General features: G+C 41.6%; 1 protein-coding gene across 2 annotated transcripts in view; it reads left to right on the top strand.

Moving 5' to 3' along the window:
* Positions 1 to 24,915, top strand: part of LOC110519153 (protein CBFA2T1) — a 238,440-nt gene that overhangs the window by 194,585 nt on the left and 18,940 nt on the right. For both annotated transcript variants that reach the window (XM_090206849.1, XM_090206848.1), the window contains exons 8-10: positions 2,506 to 2,701; positions 8,072 to 8,143; positions 20,003 to 20,193. In XM_090206849.1, coding sequence (XP_090062975.1) covers positions 2,506 to 2,701; positions 8,072 to 8,143; positions 20,003 to 20,193 — 459 coding nt within the window. The remainder of the gene's footprint in view (positions 1 to 2,505; positions 2,702 to 8,071; positions 8,144 to 20,002; positions 20,194 to 24,915) is intronic.

The following is a 24,915-nucleotide window of genomic DNA, read 5'->3' as shown; positions in this document are numbered from 1 at the left end:
CCCTGATACAGTACCTTCCTCCTGATACATTACCTTCCCCCAGATACAGTACCCTCCTGATACAGTACCTATCCCCTGATACAGTACCTTCACCCTGATACAGTACCTTCCTCCTGATACAGTACCTTCCTCCTGATACAGTACCTTCCCCCTGATACAGTACCTTCCCCCTGATACAGTACCTTCCCCCTGATACAGTACCTTCCCCCTGATACAGTACCTTCCTGATACAGTACCTTCCTCCTGATACAGTACCTTCCTGATACAGTACCTTCCTCCTGATACATTACCTTCCCCCAAATACAGTACCTTCCTGATACATTACCTACCTCCTGATACAGTACCTTCCTGATACAGTACATTCCCCCTGATACAGTACCTTCCCCCTGATACAGTACCTTCCTGATACAGTACCTTCCCCTGATACAGTACCTTCCCCTGATACAGTACCTTCCCCCTGATACAGTACCTTCCCCCTGATACAGTACCTTCCTGATACAGTACCTTCCTCCTGATACAGTACCTTCCTGATACAGTACCTTCCCCTGTTACAGTACCTTCCCCCAAATACAGTACCTACCTCCTGATACAGTACTTTCCCCCTGATACAGTACCCTCCTAATACAGTACCTATCCCCTGATACAGTACCTTCCCCCTGATACAGTACCTTCCTCCTGATAAAGTACCTTCCCCCTGATACAGTACCTTCCTCCTGATACAGTACCTTCCCTCTGATACAGTACCCTCCTGATACAGTACCTATCCCCTGATACAGTACCTTCCTCCTGATACAGTACCTTCCCTCTGATACAGTACCCTCCTGATACAGTACCTATCCCCTGATACAGTACCTTCACCCTGATACAGTACCTTCCTCCTGATACAGTACCTTCCTCCTGATACAGTACCTTCCCCCTGATACAGTACCTTCCCCCTGATACAGTACCTTCCCCCTGATACAGTACCTACCTCCTGATACATTACCTTCCCCCGATACAGTACCTTCCTCCTGATACAGTACCTTCCCCCTGTTACAGTACCTTCCCCCAAATACAGTACCTACCTCCTGATACAGTACTTTCCCCCTGATACAGTACCCTCCTGATACAGTACCTATCCCCTGATACAGTACCTTCACCCTGATACAGTACCTTCCCCCAAATACAGTACCTTCCCCCTGATACAGTACCTTCCTCCTGATACAGTACCTTCCCCCTGATACAGTACCTTCCTCCTGATACAGTACCTTCCCCCTGATACAGTACCCTCCTGATACAGTACCTATTTCCTGATACAGTACCTTCACCCTGATACAGTACCTTCCTCCTGATACAGTACCTTCCTCCTGATACAATGCCTTCCCCTGATACAGTACCTTCCTCCTGATACAGTACCTTCCCCCTGATACAGTACCTTCCTCCTGATACAGTACCTTCCCCCTGATACAGTACCTTCCTCCTGATACAGTACCTTCCCCCTAATACAGTACTTTCCTCCTGATTCAGTACCTTCCCCCTAATACAGTACCTTCCACCTGATAGAGTACCTTCCTCCTGTTACAGTACCTTCCTCCTGTTACAGTACCTTCCCACAAATACAGTCGCTTCCTCCTGATACAGCACCTTCCTCCTGTTACATAACCTTCCCCCAAATACAGTACCTTCCTCCTGATACAGTACCTTCCCCCTGATACAGTACCTTCCCCCTGATACAGTACCTACCTCCTGATACAGTACCTTCCCTCTGTTACAGTACCTTCCCCCAAATACAGTACCTACCTCCTGATACAGTACTTTCCCCCTTATACAGTACCCTCCTGATACAGTACCTATCCCCTGATACAGTACCTTCACCCTGATACAGTACCTTCCCCCAAATACAGTAACTTCCCCCTGATACAGTACCTTCCTCCTGATACAGTACCTTCCCCTGATACAGTACCTTCCTCCTGATACAGTACCTTCCCCCTGATACAGTACCCTCCTGATACAGTACCTATCCCCTGATACAGTACCTTCACCCTGATACAGTACCTTCCCCCTGATACAGTACCTTCCCCCTGATACAGTACCTTCCCCCTGATACAGTACCTTCCTGATACAGTACCTTCCTCCTGATACAGTACCTTCCTGATACAGTACCTTCCTCCTGATACAGTACCTTCCCTCTGATACAGTACCTTCCCCCTGATACAGTACCTTCCCCCTGATACAGTACCTTCCCCCTGATACAGTACCTTCCCCCTGATACAGTACCTTCCCCCTGATACAGTACCTTCCCCCTGATACAGTACCTTCCCCCTGATACAGTACCTTCCTGATACAGTACCTTCCTCCTGATACAGTACCTTCCTGATACAGTACCTTCCTCCTGATACATTACCTTCCCCCAAATACAGTACCTTCCTGATACAGTACCTACCTCCTGATACAGTACCTTCCCCCTGATACAGTACCTTCCTGATACAGTACCTTCCCCTGATACAGTACCTTCCTCCTCCTCAGCTGCTGAACTGCATCATGGACATGGTGGAGAAGACGAGGCGTTCTCTCACCGTCCTAAGGCGCTGCCAGGAGGCCGACAGGGAGGAGCTTAATTACTGGATCAGACGATACAGCGACGCGGACGACCTGAAGAAAGGAGTCAGCAGGACCCAGAGCAGACAGCACAGTCCTACAGGACAGGACGACCTCACTACAGGTATAACTATCTACATTATAGTATCAGTTATCAAACAGGACCCAGAGCAGACAGCACAGTCCTACAGGACAGAATGACCTCACTACAGGTATAACTATCTACATTATAGTATAGTATCAGTTATCAGACAGGACCCAGAGCAGACAGCACAGTCCTACAGGACAGGATGACCTCACTACAGGTATTACTATCTACATTATAGTATAGTATCAGTTATCAGACAGGACCCAGAGCAGACAGCACAGTCCTACAGGACAGGACGACCTCACTACAGGTATAACTATCTACATTATAGTATTGTATCAGTTATCAGACAGGACCCAGAGCAGACAGCACAGTCCTACAGGACAGGACGACCTCACTACAGGTATAACTATCTACATTATAGTATCAGTTATCAGACAGGACCCAGAGCAGACAGCACAGTCCTACAGGACAGGACGACCACACTACAGGTATAACTATCTACATTATAGTATAGTATCAGTTATCAGACAGGACCCAGAGCAGACAGCACAGTCCTACAGGACAGGATGACCTCACTACAGGTATAACTATCTACATTATAGTATAGTATCAGTTATCAGACAGGACCCAGAGCAGACAGCACAGTCCTACAGGACAGGATGACCTCACTACAGGTATAACTATCTACATTATAGTATAGTATCAGTTATCAGACAGGACCCAGAGCAGACAGCACAGTCCTACAGGACAGAATGACCTCACTACAGATATAACTATCTACATTATAGTATTGTATCAGTTATCAGACAGGACCCAGAGCAGACAGCACAGTCCTACAGGACAGAATGACCTCACTACAGGTATAACTATCTACATTATAGTATAGTATCAGTTATCAGACAGGACCCAGAGCAGACAGCACAGTCCTACAGGACAGAATGACCTCACTACAGGTATAACTATCTACATTATAGTATAGAATCAGTTATCAGACAGGACCCAGAGCAGACAGCACAGTCCTACAGGACAGGACGACCTCACTACAGGTATAACTATCTACATTATAGTATCAGTTATCAGACAGGACCCAGAGCAGACAGCACAGTCCTACAGGACAGAATGACCACACTACAGGTATAACTATCTACATTATAGTATAGTATCAGTTATCAGACAGGACCCAGAGCAGACAGCACAGTCCTACAGGACAGGATGACCTCACTACAGGTATAACTATCTACATTATAGTATAGTATCAGTTATCAGACAGGACCCAGAGCAGACAGCACAGTCCTACAGGACAGGACGACCTCACTACAGGTATAACTATCTACATTATAGTATTGTATCAGTTATCAGACAGGACCCAGAGCAGACAGCACAGTCCTACAGGACAGAATGACCTCACTACAGGTATAACTATCTACATTATAGTATTGTATCAGTTATCAGACAGGACCCAGAGCAGACAGCACAGTCCTACAGGACAGAATGACCTCACTACAGGTATAACTATCTACATTATAGTATAGTATCAGTTATCAGACAGGACCCAGAGCAGACAGCACAGTCCTACAGGACAGGATGACCTCACTACAGGTATTACTATCTACATTATAGTATAGTATCAGTTATCAGACAGGACCCAGAGCAGACAGCACAGTCCTACAGGACAGGACGACCTCACTACAGGTATAACTATCTACATTATAGTATTGTATCAGTTATCAGACAGGACCCAGAGCAGACAGCACAGTCCTACAGGACAGGACGACCTCACTACAGGTATAACTATCTACATTATAGTATCAGTTATCAGACAGGACCCAGAGCAGACAGCACAGTCCTACAGGACAGGACGACCACACTACAGGTATAACTATCTACATTATAGTATAGTATCAGTTATCAGACAGGACCCAGAGCAGACAGCACAGTCCTACAGGACAGGACGACCTCACTACAGGTATAACTATCTACATTATAGTATCAGTTATCAGACAGGACCCAGAGCAGACAGCACAGTCCTACAGGACAGAATGACCACACTACAGGTATAACTATCTACATTATAGTATAGTATCAGTTATCAGACAGGACCCAGAGCAGACAGCACAGTCCTACAGGACAGAATGACCTCACTACAGGTATAACTATCTACATTATAGTATTGTATCAGTTATCAGACAGGACCCAGAGCAGACAGCACAGTCCTACAGGACAGAATGACCTCACTACAGGTATAACTATCTACATTATAGTATTGTATCAGTTATCAGACAGGACCCAGAGCAGACAGCACAGTCCTACAGGACAGAATGACCTCACTACAGGTATAACTATCTACATTATAGTATTGTATCAGTTATCAGACAGGACCCAGAGCAGACAGCACAGTCCTACAGGACAGGATGACCTCACTACAGGTATAACTATCTACATTATAGTATTGTATCAGTTATCAGACAGGACCCAGAGCAGACAGCACAGTCCTACAGGACAGAATGACCTCACTACAGGTATAACTATCTACATTATAGTATAGTATCAGTTATCAGACAGGACCCAGAGCAGACAGCACAGTCCTACAGGACAGAATGACCTCACTACAGGTATAACTATCTACATTATAGTATTGTATCAGTTATCAGTATCTTAGTGTTGTTTAGTACAGTATATTTATTATGGTACCTGTTGCCACGCCTGAGCCCAGCCAGTAACACCTGAGGTATGAGACAAGGCTTGATCATTCAATCAGTCAGCCAATCAATCAATCAATCAAACAGGCACTAGATAGACAGTAGCTATGTCTGTTCCCTTCCTGTTCAGACTAGGAATAGACCTTTCAACTTGGGGTCCAACCCTACTCCATGACTACATGACCTTTCACTGGTGTTAGTTTTATCACAAGTTGACTGGGCTGTGTGTCTGTCTACTGGTTGACTGGGCTGTGTGTCTGTCTAATAGTTGACTGGGCTGTGTGTCTGTCTACTGGTTGACTGGGCTGTGTGTCTGTCTAATAGTTGACTGGGCTGTGTGTCTGTCTAATAGTTGACTGGGCTGTGTGTCTGTCTACTGGTTGACTGGGCTGTGTGTCTGTCTACTGGTTGACTGGGCTGTGTGTCTGTCTACTAGTTGACTGGGCTGTGTGTCTGTCTACTAGTTGACTGGGCTGTGTGTCTGTCTACTAGTTGACTGGGCTGTGTGTCTGTCTACTAGTTGACTGGGCTGTGTGTCTGTCTACTGGTTGACTGGGCTGTGTGTCTGTCTACTAGTTGACTGGGCTGTGTGTCTGTCTACTAGTTGACTGGGCTGTGTGTCTGTCTACTAGTTGACTGGGCTGTGTGTCTGTATTCTAGTTGACTGGGCTGTGTGTCTGTCTACTGGTTGACTGGGCTGTGTGTCTGTCTACTGGTTGACTGGGCTGTGTGTCTCTCTTCTAGTTGACTGGGCTGTGTGTCTGTCTACTAGTTGACTGGGCTGTGTGTCTGTCTACTAGTTGACTGGGCTGTGTGTCTGTCTACTGGTTGACTGGGCTGTGTGTCTGTCTACTGGTTGACTGGGCTGTGTGTCTGTCTACTAGTTGACTGGGCTGTGTGTCTGTCTACTAGTTGACTGGGCTGTGTGTCTGTCTACTAGTTGACTGGGCTGTGTGTCTGTCTACTAGTTGACTGGGCTGTGTGTCTGTCTACTAGTTGACTGGGCTGTGTGTCTGTCTACTGATTGACTGGGCTGTGTGTCTGTCTACTAGTTGACTGGGCTGTGTGTCTCTCTTCTAGTTGACTGGGCTGTGTGTCTGTCTACTGGTTGACTGGGCTGTGTGTCTGTCTACTAGTTGACTGGGCTGTGTGTCTGTCTAATAGTTGACTGGGCTGTGTGTCCGTCTACTGGTTGACTGGGCTGTGTGTCTGTCTACTGGTTGACTGGGCTGTGTGTCTCTCTTCTAGTTGACTGGGCTGTGTGTCTGTCTTCTAGTTGACTGGGCTGTGTGTCTGTCTACTGGTTGACTGGGCTGTGTGTCTGTCTACTAGTTGACTGGGCTGTGTGTCTGTCTACTAGTTGACTGGGCTGTGTGTCTGTCTACTGGTTGACTGGGCTGTGTGTCTGTCTACTAGTTGACTGGGCTGTGTGTCTGTCTACTGGTTGACTGGGCTGTGTGTCTGTCTACTGGTTGACTGGGCTGTGTGTCTGTCTACTAGTTGACTGGGCTGTGTGTCTGTCTAATAGTTGACTGGGCTGTGTGTCTGTCTACTGGTTGACTGGGCTGTGTGTCTGTCTACTGGTTGACTGGGCTGTGTGTCTGTCTACTGGTTGACTGGGCTGTGTGTCTGTCTACTAGTTGACTGGGCTGTGTGTCTGTCTACTAGTTGACTGGGATGTGTGTCTGTCTACTAGTTGACTGGGCTGTGTGTCTGTCTACTAGTTGACTGGGCTGTGTGTCTGTCTTCTAGTTGACTGGGCTGTGTGTCTGTCTACTGGTTGACTGGGCTGTGTGTCTGTCTACTAGTTGACTGGGCTGTGTGTCTGTCTACTAGTTGACTGGGCTGTGTGTCTGTCTACTGGTTGACTGGGCTGTGTGTCTGTCTACTAGTTGACTGGGCTGTGTGTCTGTCTACTGGTTGACTGGGCTGTGTGTCTGTCTACTGGTTGACTGGGCTGTGTGTCTGTCTACTAGTTGACTGGGCTGTGTGTCTGTCTAATAGTTGACTGGGCTGTGTGTCTGTCTACTAGTTGACTGGGCTGTGTGTCTGTCTACTAGTTGACTGGGCTGTGTGTCTGTCTACTAGCTGACTGGGCTGCGTGTCTGTCTACTAGTTGACTGGGCTGTGTGTCTGTCTTCTAGTTGACTGGGCTGTGTGTCTGTCTACTAGTTGACTGGGCTGTGTGTCCGTCTACTGGTTGACTGGGCTGTGTGTCTGTCTACCGGTTGACTGGGCTGTATGTCTGTCTACTGGTTGACTGGGCTGTGTGTCTCTCTTCTAGTTGACTGGGCTGTGTGTCTGTCTACTGGTTGACTGGGCTGTGTGTCTGTCTACTAGTTGACTGGGCTGTGTGTCTGTCTACCAGTTGACTGGGCTGTGTGTCTGTCTTCTAGTTGACTGGGCTGTGTGTCTGTCTACTGGTTGACTGGGCTGTGTGTCTGTCTACTAGTTGACTGGGCTGTGTGTCTGTCTACTAGTTGACTGGGCTGTGTGTCTGTCTACTGGTTGACTGGGCTGTGTGTCTGTCTACTAGTTGACTGGGCTGTGTGTCTGTCTACTGATTGACTGGGCTGTGTGTCTGTCTACTGGTTGACTGGGCTGTGTGTCTGTCTACTGGTTGACTGGGCTGTGTGTCTGTCTACTGGTTGACTGGGCTGTGTGTCTGTCTACTAGTTGACTGGGCTGTGTGTCTGTCTTCTAGAGATTCACCGGGATCTTCTCCATAGACCAATGACGACCGGATACATACCTGAAGAAATCTGGAAGAAAGCCGGTGAGTATCTCTCTCTCTCTCTCTTTCTCTCTCTCTCTCTCTCTCTCTCTCCTCTCTCTCTCTCTGTTCTCTCTCTGTTCTCTCTCTCTCTCTCTCTCTCTCTCTCTCTCTCTCTCTCTCTCTCTCTCTCTCTCTCTCTCTCTCTCTCTCTCTCTCTCTCTCTCTCTCTCTCTCTCTCTCTCTCTCTCTCTCTCTCTCTCTCTCTCTCTCTCTCTCTCTCTCTCTCTCTCTCTCTCACAGCAACAACACATCTGCTATGCTGATCCTCAACACGGGGCCCCTCAGGGGTGTGTGCTTAGTCCCCTCCTGTACTCCCTGTTCACTCATGACTGCATGGCCAAGCACAACTCCAACACCATTATTAAGTTTGCTGACGACACAACAGTGGTAGGCCTGATTACCGACAGTGTGGTGCCACAAGCTCTCTCTCAATGTGATCAAGGCAAAGTAGCTGGTCTGTCCTGCCTGGTCAGTCCCAGTAAGTAGCTGGTATGTCCTGCTTGGTCAGTCCCAGTAAGTAGCTGGTCTGTCCTGTCTGATTAGTCCCAGTAAGTAGCTGGTCTGTCCTGCTTGGTCAGTCCCAGTAAGTAGCTGGTCTGTCCTGCTTGGTCAGTCCCAGTAAGTAGCTGGTCTGTCCTGCTTGGTCAGTCCCAGTAAGTAGCTGGTCTGTCCTGCTTGGTCAGTCCCAGTAAGTAGCTGGTCTGTCCTGCCTGGTCAGTCCCAGTAAGTAGCTGGTCTGTCCTGCCTGGTCAGTCCCAGTAAGTAGCTGGTCTGTCCTGGCTGGTCAGTCCCAGTAAGTAGCTGGTCTGTCCTGTCTGATTAGTCCCAGTAAGTAGCTGGTCTGTCCTGGCTGATCATTAAGTAGCTGGTCTGTCCTGGCTGATCATTAAGTAGCTGGTCTGTCCTGGCTGATCATTAAATAGCTGGTCTGTCCTGGCTGATCATTAAGTAGCTGGTCTGTCCTGGCTGATCATTAAGTAGCTGGTCTGTCCTGCCTGATTAGTGGCAGTCAGTAGCTGGTCTGTCCTGGCTGATCAGTATCAGTAAGTAGCTGGTCTGTCCGGCCTGGTCAGTCCCAGTAAGTAGCTGGTCTGTCCTGCTTGGTCAGTGCCAGTAAGTAGCTGGTCTAACCCACAGTTACAGAGAGTATTAACCCACAGTTAGAGAGTATTAACCCACAGTTAGAGAGTATTAACCCACAGCTAGAGTATTAACCCACAGTTACAGAGAGTATTAACCCACAGTTACAGAGTATTAACCCACAGTTACAGAGTATTAACCCACAGTTACAGAGAGTATTAACCCACAGTTAGATAGTATTAACCCACAGTTACAGAGTATTAACCCACAGTTACAGAATATTAACCCACAGTTACAGAGTATTAACCCACAGCTACAGAGTATTAACCCACAGTTACAGAGTATTAACCCACAGTTACAGAGAGTATTAACCCACAGTTACAGTATTAACCCACAGTTACAGAGATTATTAACCCACAGTTGCAGAGTATTAATCCACAGTTAGAGAGTATTAACCCACAGTTACAGTGTATTAACCCACATTTAGAGAGTATTAACCCACAGTTACAGTGTATTAACCCACAGTTAGAGATTATTAACCCACAGTTACAGAGAGTATTAACCCATATTTACAGAGTATTAACCCACAGTTACAGCGTATTAACCCACAGTTACAGAGTATTAACCCACAGTTACAGAGTATTAACCCACAGTTACAGAGAGTATTAGCCCACAGTTACAGAGAGTATTAACCCACAGTTACATAGAGTATTAACCCACAGTTACAGAGAGTATTAAGCCACAGCCACAGAGTATTAACCCACAGTTACAGAGAGTATTAACCCACAGTTACAGAAAGTATTAACCCACAGTTACAGAGAGTATTAACCCACAGTTACAGAGAGTATTAACCCACAGCTACAGAGAGTATTAACCCACAGTTACAGAAAGTATTAACCCACAGTTACAGAGAGTATTAACCCACAGCTACAGAGAGTATTAACCCACAGTTAGAGAGTATTAACCCACAGTTACAAAGTTTTAACCCACAGTTACAGAGTATTAACCCACAGTTAGAGAGTATTAACCCACAGTTACAGAGTATTAACCCACAGAGAGTTTCTCTGTTTGAATGAATCACATTTTTGATCTTGAAAGACAACAGCAGAGGAGGAGGAGGAGGGAGGAGGAGGAGATACTGCATTATATTAGTATCATCTATGGTACTTGCAATTTCACATCCTCCCCTCCCCACACACCATGCATACACACACAGACACACACCATGTCCTCCTCCTCTCTCCTCCTCCTCTCCTTCTCCTCCTCTCCTCTCCTCCTCCTCTCCTCTCCTCTCCTCTCCTCTCCTCTCCTCTCCTCTCCTCTCCTCCTCCTCCTCTCCTCTCCTCTCCTCTCCTCCTCCATTCCTCCTCTCCTCTCCTCCTCCCCCTCTTCCTCCCCCTCCCCGTCCCTCTCCTCCTCCTCCTCCCCTCCCCCCCTCTCCTCTCCTCTCCTCCTCCTCCTCCCTCTCCCTCCTCCTCCTCCTCCCCTCCTCTCCTCCTCCTCCTCCCTGTCCCCCTCCCTCCCCTCCCCTCCTCTCCTCCTCCTCCTCCTCCCCCCTCTCCCTCTCCTCCTCCTCCTCCTCCCTCCCCTCTCCTCCCTCTCCTCCTCCCCTCCTCTCCTCCTTCTCCTCTGCAGTTTGGAGCACAATAGAAATGCATAATTTAAATATAAATTGCCTGATTTGCATACATAATTAGTCAAGTTACAGAATTGATGGAAAATAACCTCCACCTCCGCTTCTGACATTCAGCTGGAAATACTGGGATTCCTCTGCAGTGTGTTTAAATGGACCTCATGTTTAAGGCGTCAAATGAGATGAAAGTGTATCTGTTACATTTTGATTTATATTAAAATCATTTTTTTCTCCAAGAGATTACTTTAGATGAATGACCTAATGCTGTCACATGGTCATTATACATTGAAAAGACAAAAGCATAAAATGTTTGACTACTCGCTGTCATCGAACGTTGATCTGTCCAAATGATGCATGCATGTAGTGTGATCCAAAACATCACTCATTCTCTCTCTAGTGGATCAAACCAATTAAACATCACAGAATTACTTTCTTTGTAAAAAATAGTATAGTAATTAGTCAGGCATATGGAAAGTACTTAGACAATAATTAAACCTACAAGTGAATTTACCTCACAGCTGATCATCGTTAATTGAAAGTCTGCTTTAATACAATAGGACTCACTGATGAGAAATACAGGTGAATATTAAGAGTAAAGGTCTGATACTCGGATGCTGAAAGCAGATCTCTACTCTTCAAACCAGGGTTTGGGGTCAATTTGACAATTCAGGAAGCGGCCATTATTTTCTATGATCATTTTTTCAATTCATTAATTAATTTGTGTGTAGGTTAATGTTTGTCTGTGTGTTTGTGTGCTGACTGGGACTTTGAGGATTTCTCTGAATGTGTTTCAGAAGAGGAAGAGCCAGGCCATGTCAGAGCTCCAGAAGGGTTATGGGAGTTATTTTATAACTCTTTTATTCAACCTTTATTTCATCACAGAGTCATACTGAGACACAGATGAGCCCTAATTGACAGAAATGACAGAAAATACACACCTTCGGGAAAGTATTCAGACCCCTTCGTTCACATTTTGTTATGTTACAGCCTGAAATTGATTAAATAAAAAAACATAAAATCAGCACACAATACCCCATAATGACATCACGATACCCCATAATGACATCACAATACCCCATAATGACATCAGAATACCCCATAATGACACCACAATACCCCATAATGACATCACGATACCCCATAATGACATCACAATACCCCATAATGACATCACAATACCCCATAATGACACCACAATACCCCATAATGACACCACAATACCCCATAATGACATCACAATACCCCATAATGACATCACAATACCCCATAATGACATCACAATACCCCATAATGACACCACAATACCCCATAATGACATCACGATACCCCATAATGACATCACAATACCCCATAATGACATCAGAATACCCCATAATGACATCACGATACCCCATAATGACATCACGATACCCCATAATGACATCACAATACCCCATAATGACATCACGATACCCCATAATGACATCACAATACCCCATAATGACATCAGAATACCCCATAATGACATCACGATACCCCATAATGACATCAGAATACCCCATAATGACATCAGAATACCCCATAATGACATCACGATACCCCATAATGACATCACAATACCCCATAATGACATCACAATACCCCATAATGACATCACAATACCCCATAATGACTTCACAATACCTCATAATGACATCAGAATACCCCATAATGACATCAGAATACCCCATAATGACATCAGAATACCCCATAATGACATCAGAATACCCCATAATGACATCAGAATACCCCATAATGACATCAGAATACCCCATAATGACATCAGAATACCCCATAATGACATCAGGATACCCCATAATGACATCACGATACCCCATAATGACATCACAATACCCCATAATGACATCAGAATACCCCATAATGACATCAGAATACCCCATAATGACATCACAATACCCCATAATGACATCAGAATACCCCATAATGACATCACGATACCCCATAATGACATCACGATACCCCATAATGACATCACAATACCCCATAATGACATCACAATACCCCAGAATGACATCACAATACCCCATAATGACACCACAATACCCCATAATGACATCACAATACCCCATAATGACATCACAATACCCCATAATGACATCACAATACCCCATAATGACACCACAATACCCCATAATGACATCACAATACCCCATAATGACATCAGAATACCCCATAATGACATCACAATACCCCATAATGACATCACAATACCCCATAATGACATCACAATACCCCATAATGACACCACAATACCCCATAATGAAATCAGAATACCCCATAATGACATCAGAATACCCCATAATGACATCACGGTACCCCATAATGACATCACAATACCCCATAATGACATCACAATACCCCATAATGACATCACAATACCCCATAATGACATCACAATACCCCATAATGACATCACAATACCCCATAATGACACCACAATACCCCATAATGACATCACAATACCCCATAATGACATCAGAATACCCCATAATGACATCACAATACCCCATAATGACATCACAATACCCCATAATGACATCACAATACCCCATAATGACACCACAATACCCCATAATGACACCACAATACCCCATAATGACATCACAATACCCCATAATGACATCACAATACCCCATAATGACATCACAATACCCCATAATGACATCAGAATACCCCATAATGACATCACAATACCCCATAATGACATCACAATACCCCATAATGACATCACAATACCCCATAATGACATCACAATACCCCATAATGACATCACAATACCCCATAATGACATCACAATACCCCATAATGACACCACAATACCCCATAATGACATCAGAATACCCCATAATGACATCAGAATACCCCATAATGACATCACAATACCCCATAATGACATCACAATACCCCATAATGACATCACAATACCCCATAATGACACCACAATACCCCATAATGACACCACAATACCCCATAATGACATCACAATACCCCATAATGACATCAAAATACCCCATAATGACATCACAATACCCCATAATGACATCACAATACCCCATAATGACATCACAATACCCCATAATGACATCACAATACCCCATAATGACATCACAATACCCCATAATGACACCACAATACCCCATAATGACACCACAATACCCCATAATGACACCACAATACCCCATAATGACATCACAATACCCCATAATGACATCACAATACCCCATAATGACATCACAATACCCCATAATGACACCACAATACCCCATAATGACACCACAATACCCCATAATGACATCACAATACCCCATAATGACATCACAATACCCCATAATGACATCACAATACCCCATAATGACATCACAATACCCCATAATGACATCACAATACCCCATAATGACATCACAATACCCCATAATGACATCACAATACCCCATAATGACATCACAATACCCCATAATGACATCACAATACCCCATAATGACACCACAATACCCCATAATGACACCACAATACCCCATAATGACATCACAATACCCCATAATGACATCACAATACCCCATAATGACATCACAATACCCCATAATGACATCACAATACCCCATAATGACATCACAATACCCCATAATGACATCACAATACCCCATAATGACATCACAATACCCCATAATGACATCACAATACCCCATAATGACACCACAATACCCCATAATGACATCACAATACCCCATAATGAAAAAGCGAAAACGGGTTTTTAGATTTTTTTTGCCAATTTATTAAAATAAAACAAATACCTTATTTCCATAAGTATTCAGACACTTCGCTATGAGACTCGAGATTGAGCTCAGGTGGATCCTGTTTCCACTGAGTCCACTTGTGGTGAAATAAATTGATTGGACATGATCTTGAAAGGCACACACCTGTCTATATAAAGGTCCCACAGTTGACAGTGAATGTCAGAGCAAAAACCAAGCCATGAGGTCGAAGAAATTGTCCGTAGAGATCCGAGACATGATTGTATTGAGGCACAGATCTGGGGAAGGTTACCAAAACATTTCTGCAACATTGGAGGTCCCCAAGAACACAGTGGCCTCCATCATTCTTAAATGGAAGTTTGGAACCACCAAGTCTCTTCCTAGAGCTGGCCGCCCGGCCAAACTGAGCAGGGCCTTGGTCAGGGAGGTGACCTAGACCCCGATGGTTTGATAGTTATTAAACAACTTTTGTGAGCCTAAAGCTCTGTTTCTCTAGAGAGAAATCAAATCATTCACGAAAGAATAGGACGCTGAGCTGAAGGAAGTATTAGTTCTTATTAAGCAAATATTCAACCTCGTTGGTAATTAACTAAATTAATGAACTACAATGACCATAATCCATTGCATCTGTTCCGGCTCGGACAGAGAAGGATATACTTTTATGCCTGCTAGGTTAGATAGACATACAGTGTACCACATAGGCCGCGTGAGAGAGGAAGAGAGGGATAGATCCTCAAAGTATAACTTATCTACTTAGAACAATGAGTACAGTTATTTAGTCAGACTGCTCTGCAGCATTCTCATGCAGGCTAGCCTACTGACTGAAGATGGTACTAAAGACAGTACTAAAGACAGTACTAAAGACAGTAGACAGTACTGAAGACAGTAGACAGTACTGAAGACAGTAGACAGTACTGAAGACAGTAGACAGTACTGAAGACAGTACTAAAGACAGTAGACAGTACTGAAGACAGTACTAAAGACAGTAGACAGTACTGAAGACAGTACTAAAGACAGTACTGAAGACAGTAGACAGTACTGAAGACAGTACTAAAGACAGTACTGAAGACAGTAGACAGTACTAAAGACAGTACTGAAGACAGTACTAAAGACAGTACTAAAGACAGTAGACAGTACTGAAGACAGTAGACAGTACTAAAGACAGTAGACAGTACTGAGACAGTACTAAAGACAGTAGACAGTACTGAAGACAGTAGACAGTACTGAGACAGTACTAAAGACAGTAGACAGTACTGAAGACAGTAGACAGTACTGAGACAGTACTGAAGACAGTAGACAGTACTGAGACAGTACTAAAGACAGTAGACAGTACTGAAGACAGTACTAAAGACAGTACTGAAGACAGTAGACAGTACTGAAGACAGTAGACAGTACTGAAGACAGTAGACAGTACTGAGACAGTACTAAAGACAGTACTGAAGACAGTAGACAGTACTGAGACAGTACTAAAGACAGTAGACAGTACTGAAGACAGTACTAAAGACAGTACTGAAGACAGTAGACAGTACTGAAGACAGTAGACAGTACTGAAGACAGTACTAAAGACAGTACTGAAGACAGTAGACAGTACTGAGACAGTACTAAAGACAGTAGACAGTACTGAAGACAGTAGACAGTACTGAAGACAGTACTAAAGACAGTACTGAAGACAGTAGACAGTACTGAGACAGTACTGAAGACAGTAGACAGTACTGAGACAGTACTAAATACAGTAGACAGTACTGAGACAGTACTAAAGACAGTAGACAGTACTGAGATAGTACTGAAGACAGTAGACCGTACTGAGACAGTACTGAAGACAGTAGACAGTACTGAGACAGTAGACAGTACTGAGACAGTACTAAAGATAGTAGACAGTACTGAAGACAGTACTAAAGACAGTACTGAAGACAGTAGACAGTACTGAGACAGTACTAAAGACAGTAGACAGTACTGAGACAGTACTAAAGACAGAAGACAGTACTGAAGACAGTAGACAGTACTGAGACAGTACTAAAGACATTAGACAGTACTGAAGACAGTAGACAGTACTGAGACAGTACTGAAGACAGTACTGAAGACAGTAGACAGTACTGAAGACAGTACTGAAGACAGTACTGAAGACAGTACTGAAGACAGTAGACAGTACTGAGACAGTACTGAAGACAGTAGACAGTACTGAAGACAGTAGACAGTACTAAAGACAGTACTGAAGACAGTAGACAGTACTGAGACAGTACTGAAGACAGTAGACAGTACTGAAGACAGTAGACAGTACTGAAGACAGTACTGAAGACAGTAGACAGTACTGAAGACAGTAGATATTACTGAGACAGTACTAAAGACAGTACTGAAGACAGTAGACAGTACTGAGACAGTACTAAAGACAGTAGACAGTACTGAAGACAGTGTGGGGAGCAGAGAGACTGGTTATTTGGTTGCTGTTGCCTGAGCTGAGCTGTAATGTACACTAACTGAAATATTGTATTATTTCATAGTCATTTCCTGTTGATATATTGATGTATATCCAGTGTGGAACTAACAGAGACAATGGAAATATTTTCTGTGTTTTGGCGATTGATTGAATGAATGTTCACTATTTTTTTTCGGCTTTGGAATTTCCCTTAAAAAAACCTCTAAAGTCATTTTAATGTCATTATTTCATCATGTAATGTCGAGAAAAAACGATCAAAACTGACATCAAAACCGAACCGACCTAAAAAAAGTACTAGTCACTCAGCACTGGTTAGGGGTTAGAGGTTAGAGGTTAGAGGTTAGGGGGGTAGGGGGTTAGGGGTTAGAGGTTAGAGGTTAGAGGGGTAGGGGGTTAGGGGGGTAGGGGGTTAGAGGTTAGGGGGTTAGAGGGTTAGGGAGTTAGGGGGTTAGGGGGTTAGAGGGTTAGGGGGTTAGATGTTAGGGGGGTAGGGGGTTAGGGGGTTAGGGGTTAGAGGGTTAGGGGGTTAGAGGTTAGGGGGGTAGGGGGTTAGAGGGTTAGGGGGTTAGAGGTTAGGGGGTTAGTGGTTAGAGGGTTAGGGGGTTAGAGGTTAGGGGGTAGGGGGTTAGATGTTAGGGGGTTAGGGGGTTAGGGGTTAGAGGGTTAGGGGGTTAGAGGTTAGGGGGGTAGGGGGTTAGGGGTTAGAGGGTTAGGGGGTTAGAGGTTATGGGGGTAGGGGGTTAGGGGGTTAGGGGTTAGAGGGTTAGGGGGTTAGAGGTTAGGGGGGTAGGGGGTTAAGGGTTAGAGGGTAGGTGGTTAGGGTTGGGGTTGGGGTTAGGGGGGTAGGGGGTTAGGGGGTTAGGGTTGGGGTTAAGGGGTTAGGGTTAAGGGGTTAGGGGGTTGAGGTTAAGGGGTTAGAGGGTTAGGGGGTTAGAGGGTTAGGGGGTTAGAGGGTTAGGGGGTTGGGGTTAGAGGGTTAGGGTTAGAGGTTTAGAGGGTTAGAGGGTTAGAGGGTTAGGTTTGGGGTTAGAGGGTTAGTGGGTTAGTGGGTTAGAGGGTTAAGGGGTTAGGGTTGGGGTTAGAGGGTTAGTGGGTTAGGGGGTTAAAGGGTTAGAGGGTTAGGGGATTGGGGTTAGAGGGTTAGGTTTGGGATTAGAGGGTTAGAGGGTTAGTGGGTTAGAGGGTTAGAGGGTTAGGGGGTTAGAGGGTTAGGGTTGGGGTTACAGGGTTAGGTTTGGGGTTAGAGGGTTAGTGGGTTAGAGGGTTAGGGGGTTAGAGGGTTAGGGGGTTAGGGGGTTATTGGGTTAGTGGGTTAGGGGGGTAGGGGGTTAGGTTTGGGGTTAGAGGGTTAGAGAGTTAGGCGGTTAGAGGGTTAGGGAGTTAGAGGGTTAGTAGGTTAGGGGGTAGGGGGTTAGGGGGTTAGGGGGTTAGAGGTTATGGGGGTAGGGGGTTAGGGGGTTAGGGGTTAGAGGGTTAGGGGGTTAGAGGTTAGGGGGGTAGGGGGTTAAGGGTTAGAGGGTAGGTGGTTAGGGTTGGGGTTGGGGTTAGGGGGGTAGGGGGTTAGGGGGTTAGGGTTGGGGTTAGAGGGTTAGGGTGTTATGGGGTTAGGGGTTAGGGTTGGGGTTAGGGGGTTAAGGGGTTAGGGTTAAGGGGTTAGGGGGTTGAGGTTAAGGGGTTAGAGGGTTAGGGGGTTAGAGGGTTAGGGGGTTAGAGGGTTAGGGGGTTGGGGTTAGAGGGTTAGGGTTAGAGGTTTAGAGGGTTAGAGGGTTAGAGGGTTAGGTTTGGGGTTAGAGGGTTAGTGGGTTAGTGGGTTAGAGGGTTAAGGGGTTAGGGTTGGGGTTAGAGGGTTAGTGGGTTAGGGGGTTAAAGGGTTAGAGGGTTAGGGGATTGGGGTTAGAGGGTTAGGTTTGGGATTAGAGGGTTAGAGGGTTAGTGGGTTAGAGGGTTAGAGGGTTAGGGGGTTAGAGGGTTAGGGTTGGGGTTACAGGGTTAGGTTTGGGGTTAGAGGGTTAGTGGGTTAGAGGGTTAGGGGGTTAGAGGGTTAGGGGGTTAGGGGGTTATTGGGTTAGTGGGTTAGGGGGGTAGGGGGTTAGGATTGGGGTTACAGGGTTAGAGAGTTAGGCGGTTAGAGGGTTAGGGAGTTAGAGGGTTAGTAGGTTAGGGGGTAGGGGGTTAGGTTTGGGGTTAGAGGGTTAGGTTTGGGGTTAGAGGGTTAGTGGGTTAGAGGGTTAGGGGGTTAGAGGGTTAGCGGGTTAGGGAGTTAGGGTTGGGGTTAGAGGGTTAGGGTTGGGGTTAGAGGGTTAGGTTTGGGGTTAGAGGGTTAGGGGGGTAGGGGGTTAGGGTTGGGGTTGGAGGGTTAGGTTTGGGGTTAGAGGGTTAGTGGGTTAGGGGGTTAGGTTTGGGGTTAGAGGGTTAGGTTTGGGGTTAGAGGGTTAGGGGGGTAGGGGGTTAGGGTTGGGGTTAGAGGGTTAGGGGGGTAGGGGGTTAGGGTTGGGGTTAGATGGTTAGGTTTGGGGTTAGAGGGTTAGTGGGTTAGGGGGTTAGGGTTGGGGTTAGAGGGTTAGGTTTGGGGTTAGAGGGTTAGGGGGGTAGGGGGTTAGGGTTGGGGTTAGGGGGGTAGGGGGTTAGGGTTGGGGTTAGAGGGTTAGAGGGTTAGCGGGTTGGGGGTTAGGGTTGGGGTTAGAGGGTTAGGTTTGGGGTTAGAGGGTTAGTGGGTTAGGGGGTTAGGGTTGGGGTTAGAGGGTTAGGTTTGGGGTTAGAGGGTTAGGGGGGTAGGGGGTTAGAGGGTTAGAGGGTTCGAGGGTTAGAGGGTTAGGGGGTTAGTGGGTTAGAGGGTTAGGTTTGGGGTTAGAGGGTTAGTGGGTTAGAGGGTTAGGGGCTGGTTGTATGGGTCCTTGAGGATATCTCTGAATGTGTTTCAGAAGAGGCTGTGAACGAGGTGAAGCGCCAGGCCATGTCAGAGCTCCAGAAGGCGGTGTCAGAGGCAGAGAGGAAGGCCCATGAGATGATAAGCACTGAGCGGTCCAAGATGGAGCGTACGGTGGCAGAGGCCAAGAGACAGGCAGCGGAGGACGCACTGACTGTCATCAACCAGCAGGAGGACTCCAGCGAGGTAGGACACTTTATTGATCTACTATGTACCAGAATATTCTGGATATACCAGAATACCAGAGTATTTATTATAGATGGATTATACCAGAATGTATTTATTATACCAGAATGTATTTATTATAGATGGATTATACCAGAATGTATTTATTATTTATTTATTATACCAGAATGTATTTACTATAGATGGATTATACCAGAATGTATTTATTATGGATGGATTATACCAGAATGTATTTATTATACCAGAATGTATTTATTATGGATGGATTATACCAGAATGTATTTATTATGGATGTATTATACCAGAATGTATTTATTATGGATGTATTATACCAGAATGTATTTATTATGGATGGATTATACCAGAATGTATTTATTATGGATGGATTATACCAGAATGTATTTATTATGGATGTATTATACCAGAATGTATTTATTATAGATGGATTATACCAGAATGTATTTATTATGGATGTATTATACCAGAATGTATTTATTATGGATGGATTATACCAGAATGTATTTATTATGGATGTATTATACCAGAATGTATTTATTATGGATGGATTATACCAGAATGTATTTATTATGGATGGATTATACCAGAATGTATTTATTATGGATGTATTATACCAGAATGTATTTATTATGGATGGATTATACCAGAATGTATTTATTATGGATGGATTATACCAGAATGTATTTATTATGGATGTATTATACCAGAATGTATTTATTATGGATGGATTATACCAGAATGTATTTATTATGGATGGATTATACCAGAATGTATTTATTATGGATGTATTATACCAGAATGTATTTATTATGGATGTATTATACCAGAATGTATTTATTATACCAGAATGTATTTATTATACCAGAATGTATTTATTATAGATGTATTATACCAGAATGTATTTAATATACCAGAATGTATTTATTATACCAGAATGTATTTATTATAGATGGATTATACCAGAATGTATTTATTATGGATGGATTATACCAGAATGTATTTAATATAGATGGATTATACCAGAATGTATTTATTATGGATGGATTATACCAGAATGTATTTAATATAGATGGATTATACCAGAATGTATTTATTATGGATGTATTATACCAGAATGTATTTATTATACCAGAATGTATTTATTATACCAGAATGTATTTATTATAGATGTATTATACCAGAATGTATTTAATATACCAGAATGTATTTATTATACCAGAATGTATTTATTATAGATGGATTATACCAGAATGTATTTATTATGGATGTATTATACCAGAATGTATTTATTATGGATGGATTATACCAGAATGTATTTATTATGGATGGATTATACCAGAATGTATTTATTATGGATGGATTATACCAGAATGTATTTATTATGGATGGATTATACCAGAATGTATTTATTATACCAGAATGTATTTATTATACCAGAATGTATTTATTATACCAGAATGTATTTATTATAGATGTATTATACCAGAATGTATTTAATATACCAGAATGTATTTATTATACCAGAATGTATTTATTATAGATGGATTATACCAGAATGTATTTATTATACCAGAATGTATTTATTATACCAGAATGTATTTAATATACCAGAATGTATTTATTATACCAGAATGTATTTATTATAGATGGATTATACCAGAATGTATTTATTATGGATGGATTATACCAGAATGTATTTAATATAGATGGATTATACCAGAATGTATTTATTATGGATGGATTATACCAGAATGTATTTATTATGGATGGATTATACCAGAATGTATTTATTATACCAGAATGTATTTATTATAGATGTATTATACCAGAATGTATTTAATATACCAGAATGTATTTATTATTTATTTATTATACCAGAATGTATTTATTATGGATGTATTATACCAGAATGTATTTATTATGGATGGATTATACCAGAATGTATTTATTATGGATGTATTATACCAGAATGTATTTAATATAGATGGATTATACCAGAATGTATTTAATATAGATGGATTATACCAGAATGTATTTATTATGCATGGATTATACCAGAATGTATTTATTATGGATGGATTATACCAGAATGTATTTATTATGGATGTATTATACCAGAATGTATTTATTATGGATGGATTATACCAGAATGTATTTATTATACCAGAATGTATTTATTATACCAGAATGTATTTATTATACCAGAATGTATTTATTATAGATGTATTATACCAGAATGTATTTAATATACCAGAATGTATTTATTATACCAGAATGTATTTATTATGGATGGATTATACCAGAATGTATTTATTATGGATGGATTATACCAGAATGTATTTATTATACCAGAATGTATTTATTATAGATGTATTATACCAGAATGTATTTAATATAGATGGATTATACCAGAATGTATTTATTATGGATGTATTATACCAGAATGTATTTATTATGGATGGATTATACCAGAATGTATTTATTATACCAGAATGTATTTATTATACCAGAATGTATTTATTATACCAGAATGTATTTATTATAGATGTATTATACCAGAATGTATTTATTATGGATGGATTATACCAGAATGTATTTATTATGGATGTATTATACTAGAATGTATTTATTATGGATGTATTATACCAGAATGTATTTATTATACCAGAATGTATTTATTATAGATGTATTATACCAGAATGTATTTATTATGGATGGATTATACCAGAATGTATTTATTATGGATGGATTATACCAGAATGTATTTATTATACCAGAATGTATTTATTATGGATGGATTATACCAGAATGTATTTATTATGGATGGATTATACCAGAATGTATTTATTATACCAGAATGTATTTATTATGGATGTATTATACCAGAATGTATTTAATATAGATGGATTATACCAGAATGTATTTATTATAGATGGATTATACCAGAATGTATTTATTATGGATGTATTATACCAGAATGTATTTAATATGGATGTATTATACCAGAATGTATTTATTATACCAGAATGTATTTAATATTGATGTATTATACCAGAATGTATTTAATATAGATGGATTATACCAGAATGTATTTATTATAGATGGATTATACCAGAATGTATTTATTATGGATGTATTATACCAGAATGTATTTAATATGGATGTATTATACCAGAATGTATTTATTATACCAGAATGTATTTATTATGGATGGATTATACCAGAATGTATTTATTATACCAGAATGTATTTAATATGGATGTATTATACCAGAATGTATTTATTATACCAGAATGTATTTATTATGGATGGATTATACCAGAATGTATTTATTATACCAGAATGTATTTATTATGGATGTATTATACCAGAATGTATTTAATATAGATGGATTATACCAGAATGTATTTATTATAGATGGATTATACCAGAATGTATTTATTATGGATGTATTATACCAGAATGTATTTATTATGGATGGATTATACCAGAATGTATTTAATATGGATGGATTATACCAGAATGTATTTATTATACCAGAATGTATTTATTATACCAGAATGTATTTATTATAGATGGATTATACCAGAATGTATTTATTATGGATGTATTATACCAGAATGTATTTATTATGGATGGATTATACCAGAATGTATTTAATATGGATGGATTATACCAGAATGTATTTATTATACCAGAATGTATTTATTATACCAGAATGTATTTATTATACCAGAATGTATTTATTATACCAGAATGTATTTATTATAGATGTATTATACCAGAATGTATTTATTATGGATGGATTATACCAGAATGTATTTAATATGGATGTATTATACCAGAATGTATTTAATATGGATGGATTATACCAGAATGTATTTATTATACCAGAATGTATTTATTATACCAGAATGTATTTATTATACCAGAATGTATTTATTATAGATGTATTATACCAGAATGTATTTATTATGGATGGATTATACCAGAATGTATTTATTATACCAGAATGTATTTATTATAGATGTATTATACCAGAATGTATTTATTATGGATGGATTATACCAGAATGTATTTATTATGGATGGATTATACCAGAATGTATTTAATATAGATGGATTATACCAGAATGTATTTAATATAGATGGATTATACCAGAATGTATTTATTATACCAGAATGTATTTATTATACCAGAATGTATTTAATATAGATGGATTATACCAGAATGTATTTAATATAGATGGATTATACCAGAATGTATTTATTATGGATGGATTATACCAGAATGTATTTAATATAGATGGATTATACCAGAATGTATTTAATATAGATGGATTATACCAGAATGTATTTATTATGGATGGATTATACCAGAATGTATTTTATATAGATGGATTATACCATAATGTATTTATTATACCAGAATGTATTTAATATAGATGGATTATACCATAATGTATTTATTATACCAGAATGTATTTATTATGGATGGATTATACCAGAATGTATTTATTATGGATGGATTATACCAGAATGTATTTAATATAGATGGATTATACCAGAATGTATTTATTATGGATGTATTATACCAGAATGTATTTATTATACCAGAATGTATTTATTATGGATGTATTATACCAGAATGTATTTAATATACCAGAATGTATTTATTATGGATGGATTATACCAGAATGTATTT

The sequence above is a fragment of the Oncorhynchus mykiss genome, chromosome 18 (assembly GCF_057628025.1).
Source record: "Oncorhynchus mykiss isolate SJ-2025 chromosome 18, ASM5762802v1, whole genome shotgun sequence".
NCBI classification, from domain to species: domain Eukaryota; kingdom Metazoa; phylum Chordata; class Actinopteri; order Salmoniformes; family Salmonidae; genus Oncorhynchus; species Oncorhynchus mykiss.
This window is presented reverse-complemented; position numbering and strand designations above follow the sequence as displayed.